This window comes from Oryzias melastigma, linkage group LG3, assembly GCF_002922805.2.
Source record: "Oryzias melastigma strain HK-1 linkage group LG3, ASM292280v2, whole genome shotgun sequence".
Classification (NCBI taxonomy): domain Eukaryota; kingdom Metazoa; phylum Chordata; class Actinopteri; order Beloniformes; family Adrianichthyidae; genus Oryzias; species Oryzias melastigma.
This window is the reverse complement of record NC_050514.1, coordinates 23,267,019-23,283,301: the sequence shown is the minus strand read 5'-3', so window position 1 is coordinate 23,283,301 and position 16,283 is coordinate 23,267,019. Positions and strand designations below refer to the sequence as shown.

At 37.5% G+C, this 16,283-nt stretch overlaps 2 protein-coding genes across 3 annotated transcripts; one reads left to right on the top strand and one right to left on the bottom strand.

Moving 5' to 3' along the window:
* The first annotated feature begins 786 nt into the window (after nt 1-786).
* On the top strand, nt 787-4,811 carry gnpnat1 (glucosamine-phosphate N-acetyltransferase 1). Its single transcript, XM_024295983.2, has 6 exons — nt 787-1,259; nt 1,893-2,056; nt 2,139-2,201; nt 3,339-3,466; nt 3,648-3,709; nt 4,355-4,811. Exons 1-6 carry the CDS (start codon nt 988-990, stop codon nt 4,500-4,502), a joined length of 837 nt encoding a protein of 278 aa, XP_024151751.2. The 5' UTR covers nt 787-987; the 3' UTR covers nt 4,503-4,811.
* Nucleotides 4,812-5,280: 469 nt separating this feature from the next.
* styx (serine/threonine/tyrosine interacting protein) lies at nt 5,281-9,677 on the bottom strand. 2 transcript variants are annotated; one of them, XM_024295981.2, is made up of 11 exons: nt 9,419-9,677; nt 9,071-9,103; nt 8,879-8,932; nt 8,688-8,785; nt 8,542-8,602; nt 8,426-8,462; nt 8,308-8,347; nt 7,575-7,625; nt 6,810-6,882; nt 6,387-6,480; nt 5,281-5,834 (listed from the first exon to the last, which is right to left on the bottom strand). In XM_024295981.2, exons 1-11 carry the CDS (start codon nt 9,473-9,475, stop codon nt 5,761-5,763), a joined length of 672 nt encoding a protein of 223 aa, XP_024151749.1. In that variant the 5' UTR covers nt 9,476-9,677; the 3' UTR covers nt 5,281-5,760. The 2 variants fall into 2 exon arrangements, with proteins under 2 accessions (XP_024151749.1, XP_024151750.1); XM_024295982.2 differs by having other exon boundaries at nt 5,322-5,834; nt 9,328-9,428.
* Nucleotides 9,678-16,283: the final 6,606 nt, after the last annotated feature.

Below are 16,283 nucleotides of genomic sequence, written 5' to 3'. Positions count from 1 at the left end.
ACTAAACAAATCAATGTTTGGTGGATTAACCTTGATAAACTCCAATGAAAATCATGGTTTAAACGAGCTTTTGTGGCATTTTTCTCATGATGGAGGACACATAAAGAAAATTAAGCTTAAAATTTCATTTCTGAGTATTTTTTTCATTCATTGAGAATTGGGACCAGACAAAAAATGTAGTTGGATAAAAACTGTCACAGTGAGTAGGTTCTACAGTCGGCAGGCCATAAGCTCCCTGCTGTGATCCATTCTGATTAGGGGTGTAACGATTAATTGATGTTATCAATTTTGGAAAACACCATTTGGATTGAGGCTATTTATGTTTATTTTACTGTACAGTGACGGCAGCAAATAATGATGAATCCATCATTACAGTCCAATGTGTGGAAACACTGAATTTTGCATATGTGACCATACAGTGTGGTAGAATATTCTAATAATGTTCCGTTTGTATTATTTTGATGTGGAAAAACACAGCACACACATCATTTAAATAGGGTAGGGTTAAAAATGTCCTGGATCGATATTAGGTCAATGAATCAGATCAAAATGAACCAAAACTGTTGATGAATCATACCTGCAAACACATAATTATATGAATTGAATCGTTAAACCCTAATGTATCCACTATAGAGAACTAGATCTATACATTTTTTTTTCTTGTTTGAGCTAAAATTTGGTTGAAAACAGGACAGCTAGATTGCACCAACATTACTCGCCATTTTTGTCAGGTTGTAATTTGAAATGTTAAGTTGGGTTTTCATTGAGCTGTAAGATAATGGGAGACCATGTAAACAAAGGGATGATGGGAAATGAAGGTGGGTTTACAACAGCCCAGCCCTCAACTCCGAGGGAAATTTCTAATGAACCCCTGTCGCATTGCAGAAACTTTGTCCTAAAAACAACACCATTTTTTTATGTTGACTTAAAAAAAATACTTAATCGTAATTTAAAGAGGTCTGGTAAAGCGATTGGATTGGGACTTTAATGGCAAATATTAACTACAACTCACCCTCCTGCGCGGTAGGTGGCGGTAATGCGCCTCAAACGTTGGATGCCGTACGCCAATTCGATCGAAAGAAGAACTGGAACATCTTCCGTGCCACGTCCTACGACAGAGGCGGAAGTAGTAGCGATGACACCCCCGGCGTTGCTCTGAACGATGTAGCTCTGCCTCATTCATACATCGCCGCAGCTCTCCGCTGTTCACCACCCTCCAGGAACTCAGCTGGACCGGCTCCTGTGTGCTGCTTTCACCGGTAAGTCGAGACCAGATCCCCCACTGTTGGTACAAACCAGGTTTAAACAGAGCTAATGCTAGTTACCTTGTCCAAAACGTGTCATTTTGGGTTTATTAAATAAAAAAAGCACTTTAATGTTGGATTTTAGTGGTTATTTGATCAGTTATGTGAACATTGTTGGCGAAAGTGACAATTAGAAAGAAACAACTCCAGAATATTTTTTTCTATCATTAAAAACAACTGAAATTGTATGAGGAAATAATGGCAGCACTTTGCAAAAACGATAAGGAAGCCAGACTCAACAGTACAGTTGTCAACAACCTGCTGGCCTCGCTGTGGGAACAGCTCTATGGAGGGCCCTTCTCAGATTACACATCCTTGACTGAGTCTGGACACTCATCCTGGAAGAAAAGCATGAATGGATGATAAACACGTGGACGTCACACTTTAATATAACAGGGTGTGTTTTCCCACTCCAGCTGATTCATTTAGTGGTATTGGATCTGTCAGGTCAAAGTTCTCAGATGTTTCTTATTCAGACTATTACTCATCTGAGTCTTTTGAAATCATTTTTCACAGCTGACATCTCTTTTCCGGGTGTTTCTGTAGACTCAAATCTCTCCTGGGTGTGTGTTTGTCTTCATTATTCAGAGATTGTGGAATGCTGCTGGACGAGACTCCACTTTTTGAGCCCTCTCTGCTCCAGGAGATAGACTGGAGCAACAACACCGTCACCTTCTCTCCGCCCATCTCGCCGTCCAGCCCGGGAGAAGGTCTGGTGCTCAGGCCACTGTGCATGGCCGATTTTAACAGAGGTCAGTTTGATCTAGGAAAAAATAAAATGGACATTAACTGGAAAAAAGAGGGCAGTGTTAATCCTTTCTTTTTGAATTCCAGGTTTCTTCAAAGTTTTATCCCAGCTCACCAAGACCGGTGATGTCACACCGGAGCAGTTTGCCAGTAAGCTATGATTTTATTCATTTATAAACAAGACATGATTATTAAAAAGTTTTTAGCTCTATAAAAAGATTCCTAAAACTTAAACTTAAACTGAGATTCAGAATTTGTTGGAATCAAAATCAATTTGCCTACTTTTTCTTGGCAAGGTACTTGTATACCTTAATTCTGATGTATTTGTACATAAAGTTATAAAAAATAAATACAGTATAAATCTGCTAAACTGATAATCCACTAAGTGTTAGTCTGATCATATGAGCTTCTATGTGGTTACTTTAATATGTGAAGTGTTACTTAGCAAAATTAATGCAGTTGCTTTTTTTTTTCCCTAGAAAAATAAGGTTTAGGGCATCCAAAGAAGAGTTAATACAAGTAAAAACACACACCAAAAGCTATGAAAAAAAACACATTTAAAATGCCTTCCAAAGAAACAAACAAACAAAAAAAAAAAAAACATAGAGCAACACAGATGATAAACAATTAAAAAAAAAAAGGCCTTGAAAATTTCAGTGAAGATACTACAGCTTCCATCAGAAAAAATGAATACATTCTATAAAAGATGGAGAGTTTGTAGTTTTCATGAATGTTTTTGAGAAGTTACAAACTTGTTGTGTTGCCTAGCAAAAAATTAAGGCTAAATTAACATGTTAGCTTGAAACCGCATGGTAAAAATGGAATTAAAGTGTCACCCAGCAGACTGATATTTTAAAATAAACAATATCGATAAGTCTAGATGGTCAAATAAGCCAGCAGTTAAACAGTAGCAGGTGTGTGAAACTGAAAGATCTAGGAAACGTTTTCTTCAGATAAACAGATCACATCAAAGGATAAACACCTTAACATTAGAAATCACGACTTTTACCCGAAAGTGTGATTAAAATGATGCACTACATCGTGGAAATGGTTGAATTTTTTTTAATGGTAAAGCTGATCATGATCAGTGTACAACACCAGGAAGTTTAACACATTGACCAGGTCCACGCCACGAAAGCTGCAACCCGATTATCAGATCCTCTCAGATTAGCTCGTATGAATGTCTTTATTGTGCCCTCATGGGCTAAACCTTTGAACCAGACGTCCCTTGCTCTACATGACGACGTTGTAAATGATTACAAATATTGATCTTTTTCTTTTTTTAAGAGAAATTCGAACACATGAAGTCGACCGGGGACTACTATGTGATTGTGGTTGAAGACACAAATATGGGACAGATTGTCGCCACGGCCACGCTGATCACTGAACACAAATTCATCCACTCCTGCGCAAAGGTACACCACCCTCCACAAGCTGATTTTATTGATCAGAGGCCATGATTATTGCTTTACAGTTTCACTCTATGAATAAGTAACTTAGCTATAAGCTAATAGATATTTCCAGAGTTGATCTCATTAATATAAGTGATTGCAGTAAGATGATTTGATCTTATAAATAATATTCTTTTGTTTGTAGAGGGGCAGGGTGGAGGAGGTCGTTGTGAGTGACATGTGCAGAGGGAAGCAGTTGGGAAAGTTGTGAGTATTCTTTTTTTTTTCTTACCAAACTTGAGCACTACTCTTTAGCCCGGGGGTCTGCTGTAACCTGGGGTTACTGAGACACATGAAGCTCTTGGTTGTATATTTATTTCTTTTGCAAGTGACTGTGCTATAAGTGGGGAAAAAACCTGTCAGAAATTAAGGCACACCATGGAAGCTTCGCGAATCGGAAAACGGAGGTGTAATTAGTCTGCGTTAATAAATATTGACACGTAATAGTATCAATCGGGTGTGTTAACGCATTTAGGTTGACAGCTCTGGTTTATACTCAATAGTAAAAGGAAAATGGCACATCAAAGTTATAACAGTGAAAAATGCTTGACTTGACTTTATTTCAATTACATTATTTTAAGTAAATTTGCTGCAGCAGAAGGATCTTATTTGACACAGGAAGTATTTTATTTTGAGGAGCACATGTATATATGTATATATATATATATATATATATATATATATATATATCAATTATTGCAAATGTAAAAAAAACTATAAATGAATGGACAAATGGGTCTCTTGCTGGGTTTTGGTCAGTAACGAGCGGTCTCTTTTAGCATTAAGGGTTGCCGATCCATGCTTTAGACATGATGTCTTGTAACTTCCTTTTTTTCCCCTCTTTTCCCACAGGTTAGTCACTGCTCTCACCCTTCTCAGCAAAAAGCTCAACTGCTATAAAGTGACCCTGGAATGTGCTCCCAAGAATGTGGCTTTTTACCAGAAGTTTGGCTACGCCGCCTCAGACGAGACGTACATGCAGTGCAGGTTCTTTGACTGATGCAGCTTTAAGCCTTTTTTTTTTTTTTGGCGGGCATGGACCATTCAAATAGATCCAACAACACTTGGAGGCAACGGATCCTTGAAAACATTTTCGATTTTCAGGGTAAACATGTTTAATTTAGTCTCGGTGGCAGACTTTCTTTAGATTATCAATGACTCATTTCCTGTCTTAATTTTTTTGTTACATTGAAACATGTTCTGTACTATGTGAAAGGAGAGATTGATTCCCATGCAGCTGTAACATAATGTGGGAAATGAAGAGCCGAATATCAGACACTACAAAGCAAAATGAAGTACAGGCACTTTTGTTTTTAGTACCAAATGTTTGGGGAGTCCTAGCAAAGAGCTTTATATTTTTAATATAAATGGTACTAAAAATTTACTTTAGGGTTTTATATTTGTCCATAAAGTATGAGATACTTTTTTTCTGACTGTAATGATGTTCTGATTTGTGCAAAACTGGAAGACTGTTATGACATTTCTACTGAATGCTTTAAAAGCAGTGGGAAGGATTTCATAGGGCTTGTAAAGTTTTGTATTTAGCCAAAAACTGGATTAAGTGAAGCATTTTTTTTTTCAAATGCTGAAAAAAAATTGTAAATTAATTTAAGCTTTATTTTATGATTTGTTTTGGGGAACACTTGATATAACTTATTTTAAAAAATAAAGAAGTTTAATCTTGATTGCTTGTTGTAAATAAAACTTGAAATGTTTCTCCTGCTGTGACGTAAACTCTACAAACTCCACACACGGCAATAACGGATCCAACACAGCAGAACAGTACTCAGGACTTGCTTTTATTAAGTAGTGAGTTATCATTTGTCCGTTGGTGACCGCTCCACTTTAAGCCTGAAAATAAGTCTCTCCTCATGGCTCCTCAACTGTGTGAGGCCTCCACTACGTTCCCTTTTGACAACATCTCCTAGTTGTCTAATCTAATTCAAGTATTGAAAGTGCATTATTGCAATACTGTCCCGCTGCAAATGCAAAATGCTTTAAATACTATAAAACTGCAAAAAATCTCCCGTCAGTGCATACAGCTCAAAAAACAAAATTAAACAAATTTGCCCTGCCTTTGTTTACTCCATGTCTCAGACATGAGTGGTTTCCCTCCCGCCCGTGCCCCTTCCCCTTAGAAAAACTTCAAATATTTACATTTTTAAATCCCATTAAAAATGTAAGAAAATGACAGAAAAAAAAAAGTGAAGTGTCACACAGTCTAAGATTAGCGTTAAACAGCCCGACGTTAGCATGGTTCATCCGTTCTGTGCCGTTGTGACCTGCATTGCTCCGAAGTCCTCGTCGTCCTCCAGGCTGCGTTTCCGGCTCCCTGCAGAACACAAAGTGACGAATCAAAAGTATTAAATCTCTGATTTCAGATCAAGAGTATCCAGAAAAAACTATGTGGCTCAATGAAAGCTGTGAGAAAAGATATTTTTGCTTTTTTTTTTTTTATATAGTTGGTACCAGGGTCTCAATAATCCCTTTCCAATTCATATAGTTAACTAAGACCTGGCGTCCACATATGCAGACATTACATTTTGGGTCATATTAGTACAGTTTTCAATTCTATCATAGCCCAAATAAAGAGGAAATAAAGGCAAAAAAAACAAGAGCTTGAGTCTTAAGCATGGATAGATGCAAGTTCAACCATTAAATGTTACCAATTAGCTACATTTACTGACATTAACATTTTAATAGGAAGCAAAAAAAAAGTTAAAAGAATTTAATTTTTTGATTGAGAGAAGCAGACTAATGAAGTGAGAGAATGGGAGTATTTCAAGAGTTTGCTGCTTCAAATGCATGAAAAAAGAAAAAAAGGAAAATCTCACGAGGCAAAAACAAGCAAACCAGGTTTATGTGTGAGGTGAGTTTACCGTACCTGGCATCCCGGCCTGTAGAGAGAACGACCGGCCCAGCTGCATGGGCGACATCATTTTAATGGTCAACTTGGCAAGATAAATTGCTTCATATTCCTGTAAAAACAAACAAAAAATATTTTACTGACAGTGGCATTTTGTCAAAAGGCATACAAAAGGAAAAAAAAAACACTTGTTATGTTCACTTTTGGTTGCACTTACCAAACCAGGAGAAAACTTTAACTAGTTTAGAGTTGAAACATTCTACCAGTAAAACATTCGATCTTTAGGCTGTGCGAGTTAAACTAAAAACTGCATCATTTCGCATTTCTCGATTAAGATCCATCACATCCTATACACTAAAATACTGGAGTTTATGCTGCCAAACTAACACCAACTACATCTGCCCTCAACCCTCTACTTGTTGGCAGTTATTCAGGCTTTACCTGTAGTTGATGTACAAAGCCCACATTGGGGTTGATGCAGAACCTCCTCTCTTGGACATGGGTGAATGCATCCCTGCAGACAGTTGCAACCAAAGCCTTTGAGACATGAAAACTGCAAACTAAAACCTCTTAAGGTTGCAGACGTCACCTTAAGAAACTACATAAACAAAAAGTACAGCTTTCATTAGCAGCTGTTTAGTTTTAAGCTTCTCACAACCTTGTTAGTGTAGTTTGCTAACAAAGGAGCCACAATGCGTGTTAAAGTACCATATTGCCCAATGCAGACTGGAGAATGCATTTCTAAAATAGTTTGTCAGCTGACAGGAGTGATACCACGAACAGAAACTGCTCTGTGTGCTCATTTAAATGCACGGTCATAGGAAGTGAGGTTTTCACATTCTAACATATTTTAAATAAAATCTACACATTCCACATCCAATTCTGAAATATAAACTGAAAATGTATTTTTAACAACAATGAAGCCTTTTCAAAGTAAGATAAGATAAATATCATGCATTTACTTGCATGTGAATAGTTTGAGTAGATCCATTAGGGCATGTTTCTAGTTTGAGTGAGGACCTTCTACAGAGTAAAGCTAAAAATATATTTAACAAACTAGTATTAAAGTAACAATAATGTGTTTTTGTTGCACATCTACTGTAACAAGATGTATCTGTTTATTTAGATGCTATTGCTAAAGGATACAAATACTTGGAGTCTGCAATACTTGTAATTAATTAGGTCAAACAAAAGACAAACATTTACCTGTATTTCATCCCAAATGTTTCCATAAGGTATGCAATCACTAAGGCAGCACTGGAAATAAAGAGTTAAAACAAGTACATGTTGTAAATTCACAGAACATATTCCTTAAACCAACAGATTTTAAATGCTTTTGGCTTTAAAAGAATCACAGAAACAAAATCAAATAGATTTCAATCTGGTTTCACATTGAATTTGAGTAAATATGAATTTGTCAAACTTCCACTCTACAACAAATGCAGTTTAGTTTTTACAAAACGGTTTTGATATAACAATTTTGTACATTTAGTGAAGTGATTTAAACTAAACTGACACTTGGTGGTGAGACTCCAACACAGAATATTTGGAAATCAGTTCATTATTTTTTCTAAATTGACTTTGCAGAAAATATTGATTTCATTACCGGTAATTATTTTTTGAAAACGCAGCCAGATAAGCAACATGTCCTGATGGTGGTAAGTTTATGAGTCAACAAGTCAGTACGTTGAAAACGTATGAAGGATTGAATCAAATAATTTGTTTTTTGCTCATATAAATGATGTGAATTGGTCTGGAGAAAGTCTGTTTGCAAACCATAATCCACTATAAAGTTCTGTTGATGAGATAAAATCAGTTACTGAGGATGCCATTAAATTTATTTATCAAAATTTAGTCTATAAGCTACTATACTTGATATTCTTTATTTTTTTGTTTATATCGAGGATAGAATTTAAATAAATGTAACAGAAAGTCTTACCTTCTTGATATCCCTGCATTACCATGAACAAGTACCTTTCCTAAAGGAGCAAAATAACACAGTTGATTTAACGTTTAACATGATATCCATAAAAAGTTAATACTAAATGAGTCCTTACCTTCCGCTGCTAAGCAGCTGTCAATAAACTCTTTAGTCTATAAAAAAGAAACATAATAAAAATAACTACAAACTTTTTAATTTCAAGAGTATCAGGAAGAAAAAAATGTGGCTTACCATAGGAAAATAGCGGATTATATTTTCCACTGGATTGTCAGCAATATCCAAAACCAAATATCTAATAGAATATAAAAAATAGATGCACTGTTACCTATGATCAGACACATTGAACACAATAAGACAAAATAATGTAATGTGGTTACCTAAATGTATGAGGGAAATTGGGTTTGATAAAATTGGCTTCAATATCTTGGCGGACACATACAATGTGTGTTATGCCATGTGTCTCAAGAATTGGCAGCTGGAAAAACAAAGCACAGATGAGAAGAAAAAAAAAATCCAAATTATAAAAATGTTTGTTTTCATGTTGAAAAACATGTTAAATAATAATTACCTTGCTTTTCATTGCAGCAGAATAAGGCCCTAAAAACAGTCCTGGTAAAATCTCCTACAAAAAAAAAAAAAAAAAAAAAAAAAAAAAAAGATAAATATTGTATTTTCTTCAAATGTTTTATATTTTGGTGAATAAATTAGGATTTTCCCAAAAAATACAGGAGCTAAATTACAAAGACTACAGCACACACACCTGCATGTCCCGTCTCATTGGGTAAGCCCAGTCCTGCAACAATAATTTAAAAAAGAGACAAACTTAACTGTATTTCTGTAAGAAGAGGAGACATGTTTACTTTATTCTCTGTGCATAGGTGGCTAATGCTAGGCTAATGTCTCGGTCTTAACTCGACGACACATTTTCCAAATATGTATTTTAAAGGCTAAACACTATAAATATTTTGGTAATAAACATTATAAATGTACAAAAACCGCAATAATTAAAAAGCTAACCGATTCCCCTTTGAAAAGGTAGAGTTAGACAGGAGGCGAAGTTCTCCAGCCTGGTTTTAGCAGACATGTCGACAGGCGCTGCTGCTCTTACCAGGTCTTCCTTCGTCGCAGGCAGAGACGGAAACTGCAGTTTGATTTCTCCGTCCATTGCGGAGTCTTCAGCCCGGTTTCACGCGCACCCTAACGATAGTCTTCGCGGTGGGGTTAGCTGGAATATCGAAGTAGTTTGTTTTCAGAGTACACATGCATGTCCGCCATGCTTTCCCCTGACATGTGTGTCATGTGACTTTACAACCCGACGGCAAGAAAGCGCCCAGTATGGAAAGCCGAAAGGGTCATTTGTTTTCTTTGCGTTTAGCGCATTTCCGTAGTTGGGGCATAATGGCTACCACAGACCACTCACTTTTTTTTCTATGAATTTAAATGTCAGTGTCCTACATGACCGGCATATTCAAACATTATTGTGTTCTTACAGTAAACTTAAAGAGCCACTTTGATGACAATTCTGTTTTTAGTAATTTTTAAAGGGTATCCAAACACTATGTAAACTTTGTTTGGGATACCGACCTCTATAAATGATGCTTTAAAAGTGCTGTCTGTTGGTCCTTGCCACATTTTTGACAATTTAAAATGAACTTGTTTTTTCCTGAAATTATAAAACCATCTGTATGCTGCCCCCTACAAGTTGAAACTAGGAATTACAGTTGAATGTTGTATTTGGTCAACTGGTGTAAGTCCCACATCATCATGCTCTGCAGCTCCAGTGTTAAAGCCCCTTCCATCTTTGATTCTGTGACCAGGGTTGCCTGATTGAGCGGTTTTGGTTCTAAATTTGCGGGCAAAAATGGCTTTGGGTGGGTAGGCATATTTTTGGGTGGGTTTAGGGTCAGTTCGCCGGTTTTTATTTCCTCACCATAAAAAAGTAGCAGACCAAGTTAGGCTGGATGGTAATGGGAGTTCCACTAATGTTCTATGTTCTGAGGTTCAGTGAGCGGACCATGAGGAGAACCTAATGGTCCTGGGTACTGTCATTTAACCCTTTGTTTGGGGGGTTGTCACCTCACCTGCCAAAAAATTTGTTCAAAAGCTTGACATCCCAGCTAAGTGTGGGAGGGGCTATCAGCTAATATTTTCAGCCTAATGATTGGCATATTGAGCGGTGTGTTTACAATAGTCCTGCCTTATTCGTGGGGTTACGGAATGGAGACTTTTGTGAATACGGAGCTCATCTAAAAATAGCACAACTCACTTGTGAGCTGCGTCCAAAATTAAATTTTATTCTGTTGCTATTTTTTTAAATTACACTTGCATTTACATAAAATACAAAAATATGTTCATGATACATGAACTTTAGAGAAGTTTAGGTAACCTCTGACCTACTCCAGTTCAAGATCAATAATTTTGTTAAAAATGCTTTGGTCATTAGTTCAAAATGTGACATTTATGTTATTCAATTACAAAAAACATGTGTTATTTAGCCCTTCGCATGACTCAGTACCCATGAAATAGGTCTCAGTTTCAAAAAGGTCGTGACCCCTGCATTAGCCTTTATTAGCTTATAATGCAAGCATCATTTTACCACTCAGACACGGGTCCCCTTTGGTCTGGACCATGAAGGCCTTGCTTAGGAGAAGGTGGAGGACAAAAATCCTCAACCTCAACAGAAAGTTCTGTGGAGATACTGGCATCACTTTGCTTGGTACCACTCTTCATATTGAAGACGCGGAGTGACTACGTTACTTCAAACTAACCTCACAGTCACTGTCAATCCCAGATCCAAAGCATTTTCTGATGAAAAAAATTACTCTTAAAAATGCATTTCAGATTATTTCTTTATCCAAATTGTTGTGAATCAGGAGCAGACAAAAATAGTTGGAAAAAGCTTGTAGCTGTGACGTAGAGCCTACAATGGCAGGCCACAAGCTCCTTGCTCCGCTCCATTTTCATACATTTGCCCGTAGACGACTAGATGTACGTACTCTCCCGGCAGCCCTCTTTCCATGGAGGGAGAGGGATCCCTTAATTTTCTGGTTAGACCATGAGAATAGCCAGAAAGGATGATCCTCTGATTCTGATTTGGTCCTCTGATAAGGATCAATTTAGATCTGAGCCTGGCGGTGTTATTGTCCGTGTTGTGGGGGTTCTGGTCCTTGCCCTTAAGCGCTGGGCCTGTATTTTTAAATTCCAACAGTAGGGGGGCCTAGTTAACCATGCTTACCACCCTCATGGAAATTCCTACTTCTTTGGGCATCCTCCTCTTGGGCAGAGGTGATTGGCCCGTGGCGGTCCTTCAAGCCCTGGTAAGGGTGGCTGATGTTAGGTTGCCAGATGGGCAGATTTTTTTTGATCTGCTATCCCTTACAGGTGTCTGGGGCCCTTGGCTACCACTGCTGTCTCATCTTTGGGAGAGGTTTGGTGTTGGGAGGACTGGGCGTTCCCCTTCTTTTTACATTCCTTCATACTCCAAATCATACTCCACCTTTGCACGAATAGTATGCGTGACGGAATAATATTCTTCACATGTGCTTGTTTACATGTATGTTCATGTGAGCTGTTGGTGTATTGTCTAAATTTTGACATGTACAGTATGTGTGTGAAGATTTTTGCCCTTTTGACTAACATCTGGCAGTAATGATGATACACCTCTAGCATAAAGGAGAATCCCCTACAGACTGGGGAACTCCCAATGGAATAAAAAAAGCCCCTTTATGGATGGGGAATCCCCTGCAGATTGGAGAATCCCCTTGATGAAGGGGAAGTCCTTTTATGGATGGGAAACACCTTCATTAGAGAAACCCCTTCATGAGGGGGAATTCCCTGCAAATTGGAGAATCCCCTTTATGAAGGGGAATCCCCTTTATGAAGGGAAATCCCCTGCAGAATGGAGTATCCTCTTTATAAAGGGGAATCCCAGTCATGAATCATGAAGGGGAATCCCCTGCAGATTGGAGAATCCCCTTGATGAAGGGGAAGTCCTTTTATGGATGGGAAACCCCTTCATTAGAGAATCCCCTTTATGAAGGAGATGCCCCTTTATAGATGGGAATTCCCTTCATTAGAGAATCCCCTTTATGAAGGGGAATCCCCTGCAGATTGGATAATCCCCACTATGAAGGAAAATTCCCTGCACATTGGACAATCCCCTTTATGAAGGGGTATCCCCTTTATGAAGGGGTATCCCCTTTTTAAAAGGGAATCCCTAGTAGATTGAGGAACCCTTTATAAAGGGGAATCCCCTGCTGATTATAGAATCCCCTTTATAAAGGGGAATCCCCTGCTGATTATAGAATCCCCTTTATGAAGGGGAATCCACTGCAGAAGGCATTATCCCCTTTATAAAGGGAAATCCCCTTCATGAAAGGGAATTCCCTGCAAATTGGAGAATCCCCTTGATGAAGGGGAAGCCCCTTTATGGATGGGAATCCCCTTCATTAGAAAATCCCCTTTATGAAGGGGAATTCCCTGCATATTGGAAAATCCCTTTTTTGACAGGGAATCCCCTGCAGAATGGAGTATCCACTTTATAAAGGGGAATCCCCTTCATGAAGGGGAATCCCCTTTGGAGTATCCGCTTTATAAAGGGGAATCCCCATCATGAATCATGAAGGGGAATCCCCTTTATAATGGGGAATCCCATGCAGATTGGAGAATCCCCTTTATGAAGGGGTATCCCTTTTATAATGGGGAATCCATAGCAGATTGGGGAACCACCTTTTATACAAGGAGATTCCAATCTCCTTTATAAAAGGGAATCCCCTGCAGATTGGAGAATCCCCTGTATGAAGGGGAATCCCCTTTATGAAGGGGTATCCCCTATATCTTTACAGAGGGGAATCCCTACCAGATTGTAGAATCCCCTTTATGAAACTGACTAACCTTTATAAAGAGAAATCTCCTGCAGATTAGCAAATCCTATTCATGTAAGGGAATTCCCTTTATGAAGGGAAATACCCCGGAAATCTCTTCAATCTTCAATCTCCTGCAGATTAGAGAATCTCCATTTTTAATTCTCCAATCTTCAATCGCCTGGTGATTGGAGAATCCCCTTTTATGAAGGACAAAACGCCTGCATATTGGAGAATCCAATTCATGAACGGATGGATTATGTTCTTCTGCTCTGACACCTCAAACTCTTTGGTCTCTAAACTCATGTTTACAGTATTCACATTTGTCCTATATCAAATCTCGTTATGACTGGAATGTTGTGAGGCCTAGTTAACTCCTGCACCAAGAAAAAGTAAACATGAGTCCTTAATAAAGCATTTATTTTCCTACTTAGTTTGTCTTTTCTTGAGGTGAAGCACCAGATCCTGACTTAATAAGGCTTAAAAGGTGAATACACATGATCAGGTTGGAAGTTATTTTTCTCTGATTTTTAACCTAAGACACTTTTTAAATACGTCACTGTATAGTTTTTCCCCATTTTTTTTATTTTGCTATCATTTCTTATTGCAATAGGAATTTATTTTCTCAATTCTTACCATTCAAGAGAATGATTCCACACTTTGACTCCACTGTTGGGTAAGCATTACATAACTGCCAATATTCTACCCTTAAAAGGCAAAAAAATCTTTTTTTAAAAAGAGAAAATGTCAGCTCCCAAACAATTTTAAGGAAAGGACTATATTATGCAAATTTTCCCTTTTTTCCTTTTTGTTTTATCTTACATTTGGCCACAAAAGAAGGGATTTTTGGATGCCTATCTTGTGCTGGAAGGGTCATCAGAGGGAACCCATAAGTGACATTTTGAATCAACTTAAGGAAATCCTCAACTTCAACACATGGTATATAAAGAGTTTCAGCTGGTACTCGAAGGGCTGTGGTCTACTGTCCTAACATTTTCTGTACTACAGAATTGGAAAAACATGGGTTAGTTTTAGGTCTTGCAGAACAAAACATTTATTAAACCAGACAATATGTTTATTTTTGGGTTTAAAGTTATGTTATTGGTGTGAATGAAGAGTTATTCCCTTCTTAAACCTTTCTCCATTGGTCCATTTAGTTTACATGGTCAAGGCAACCAGATCTCAGAAAGATTAAATATTTGAATTGAGGAAAAACAGTTAATTTGATGTTGGATAAACTAGTATGCTCAGTTCTCACTGGGTTACTGGGTGGTACCACAAACATGGTTCAGTTCTTTGCGCTGACTTCCTATGACTGCTTACATTCCATTCAAAACTCTGACACAGGGGTGTCTAAATCCAGGCCTCGTGTCCTACATGTTTTCCAACCAACCTGAAATGGAAGCTCCTTATTGGCTAAACATTGGTGATTGATTTAGGAATCCCAAGTGACAGTAATATCTGGGAAAAGGAACTTATGAAGTTTGATAGGAAGTATATAGGGCTTAGATGAATTGAGAAACACATGGAGGTTAAAGACAAAAGTGCTCCCTGTGGTGATAGGAGCACTTGAGACTATCATCTATTAAATGGAGCTCCAGGAAATCAAATAAAGAACATGTGCAATATCTGTTCAAAATAGAGCAGAACATGAAGAACTAGAATATTGTGCAGGACCCTAAAGCTTCACAGGTCTTGGAATGACCTGAGCTGACTCAGCTGAGTGGAGGTAAACGACTGACTAAGAGGGCAAGTGAAGGAAATTTTTATGTACTATTTGTACTCTATAAAATGAGAAAAAAGCTAAACGTATTTTTATGGTAAATGTGTAAAAGTGTAATTTTTAAGACAAACCTCCAAAGCTAAATACAAAACAGTAAACAGAAAAAACACAGAAGGATGGCATTAAAACCCTTCGCCCATCAGTAACCGGGATAGGCTCCGGCACCCCTGTGACCCTGAAAGGGAAGAAGCGGACAAGAAGATGAATGAATGGATGAAAGCATAAAAACACACATATGTACATTGTTTATCAACCACCTGCTTCTTAAACATGGAAGATAGCTTGTTGAACGGTTATGAAATGGGCTGACCTCCCAAATAAAAAACTGCTTTATCGAAACCTGCTTAAACAATTAAATGGAAAGGCTTAAGTTTTTTTTTTTCAAATAAGCAAAAAAGCACTCTGACTTTCTAGGTTCAAGGTTGTCCACAACATAAAATCTGTATTGCTTTTGTGTTTTTTGAAGTTCAAACCACACTCTAATAAAAGTTTTATCTGATGTAATTTTAGAAAACCTAACACCGTCAGTGGCCATAAGAAACTTCAGAGGCTAAAATATATTCTTATATTTCCTTTAAACATTCTATTGTTATCCTCTAAATGGTTTTCCTGACAGTATTTGTGAGTAGTGGCTTGTTTAACACACTAAAACAGATGCACTTTAGGTTCATTTTGTTATGATTTCTGAAACATCTATCATCTAAATCAAGATAAATTGGATGTTAACATGCAATTATTTTGTCCTTCAAAATCTAATCTTTTAGAAAAAAATCTTTGGAATAAAAATATATATTTAAATGAAACAAAACAAAATGAAATGTCATATTATTATTTGATTCTGAAAGACTATTAAATCATGAGTAGGAAGTAATAATGGTGGGGAGGCTCCTCTGTGTTTTACAATACTAATAAAAGTCTGTTAAGGCCAAGATGGCTGTTTGTTTTAGTGAGCATATTATTGCATCTGGCTCCTTGTTTGAGTCTCTCAATATTGCTTTTGAGGGACACTAATGCTTGTTCAGATGATCCCGTGAGTCACGTTTTAACTTTAGATGCAGTCACAGCTTTAAAAGGTGCATAACCCTCCAAAATGCATGTCTGAAATACCTGAAACTAAATATTAACGAGCAAATACAACTGGTTGTACTTCCTCATATTTAAAGCATCCTTTTAACCTTTAATTTTGTCCTTTCTGAATGCCAAGAAAACAACCCGTTATGTTCTTATAATGCCAAATATGAGTTTTTGAATTTGCTCCTTATTATAACTTTTGAGGAGTCTGGGTCAGTGTCTCAATGCAAACGCAGAGGTATGAGTATTTTGACCCC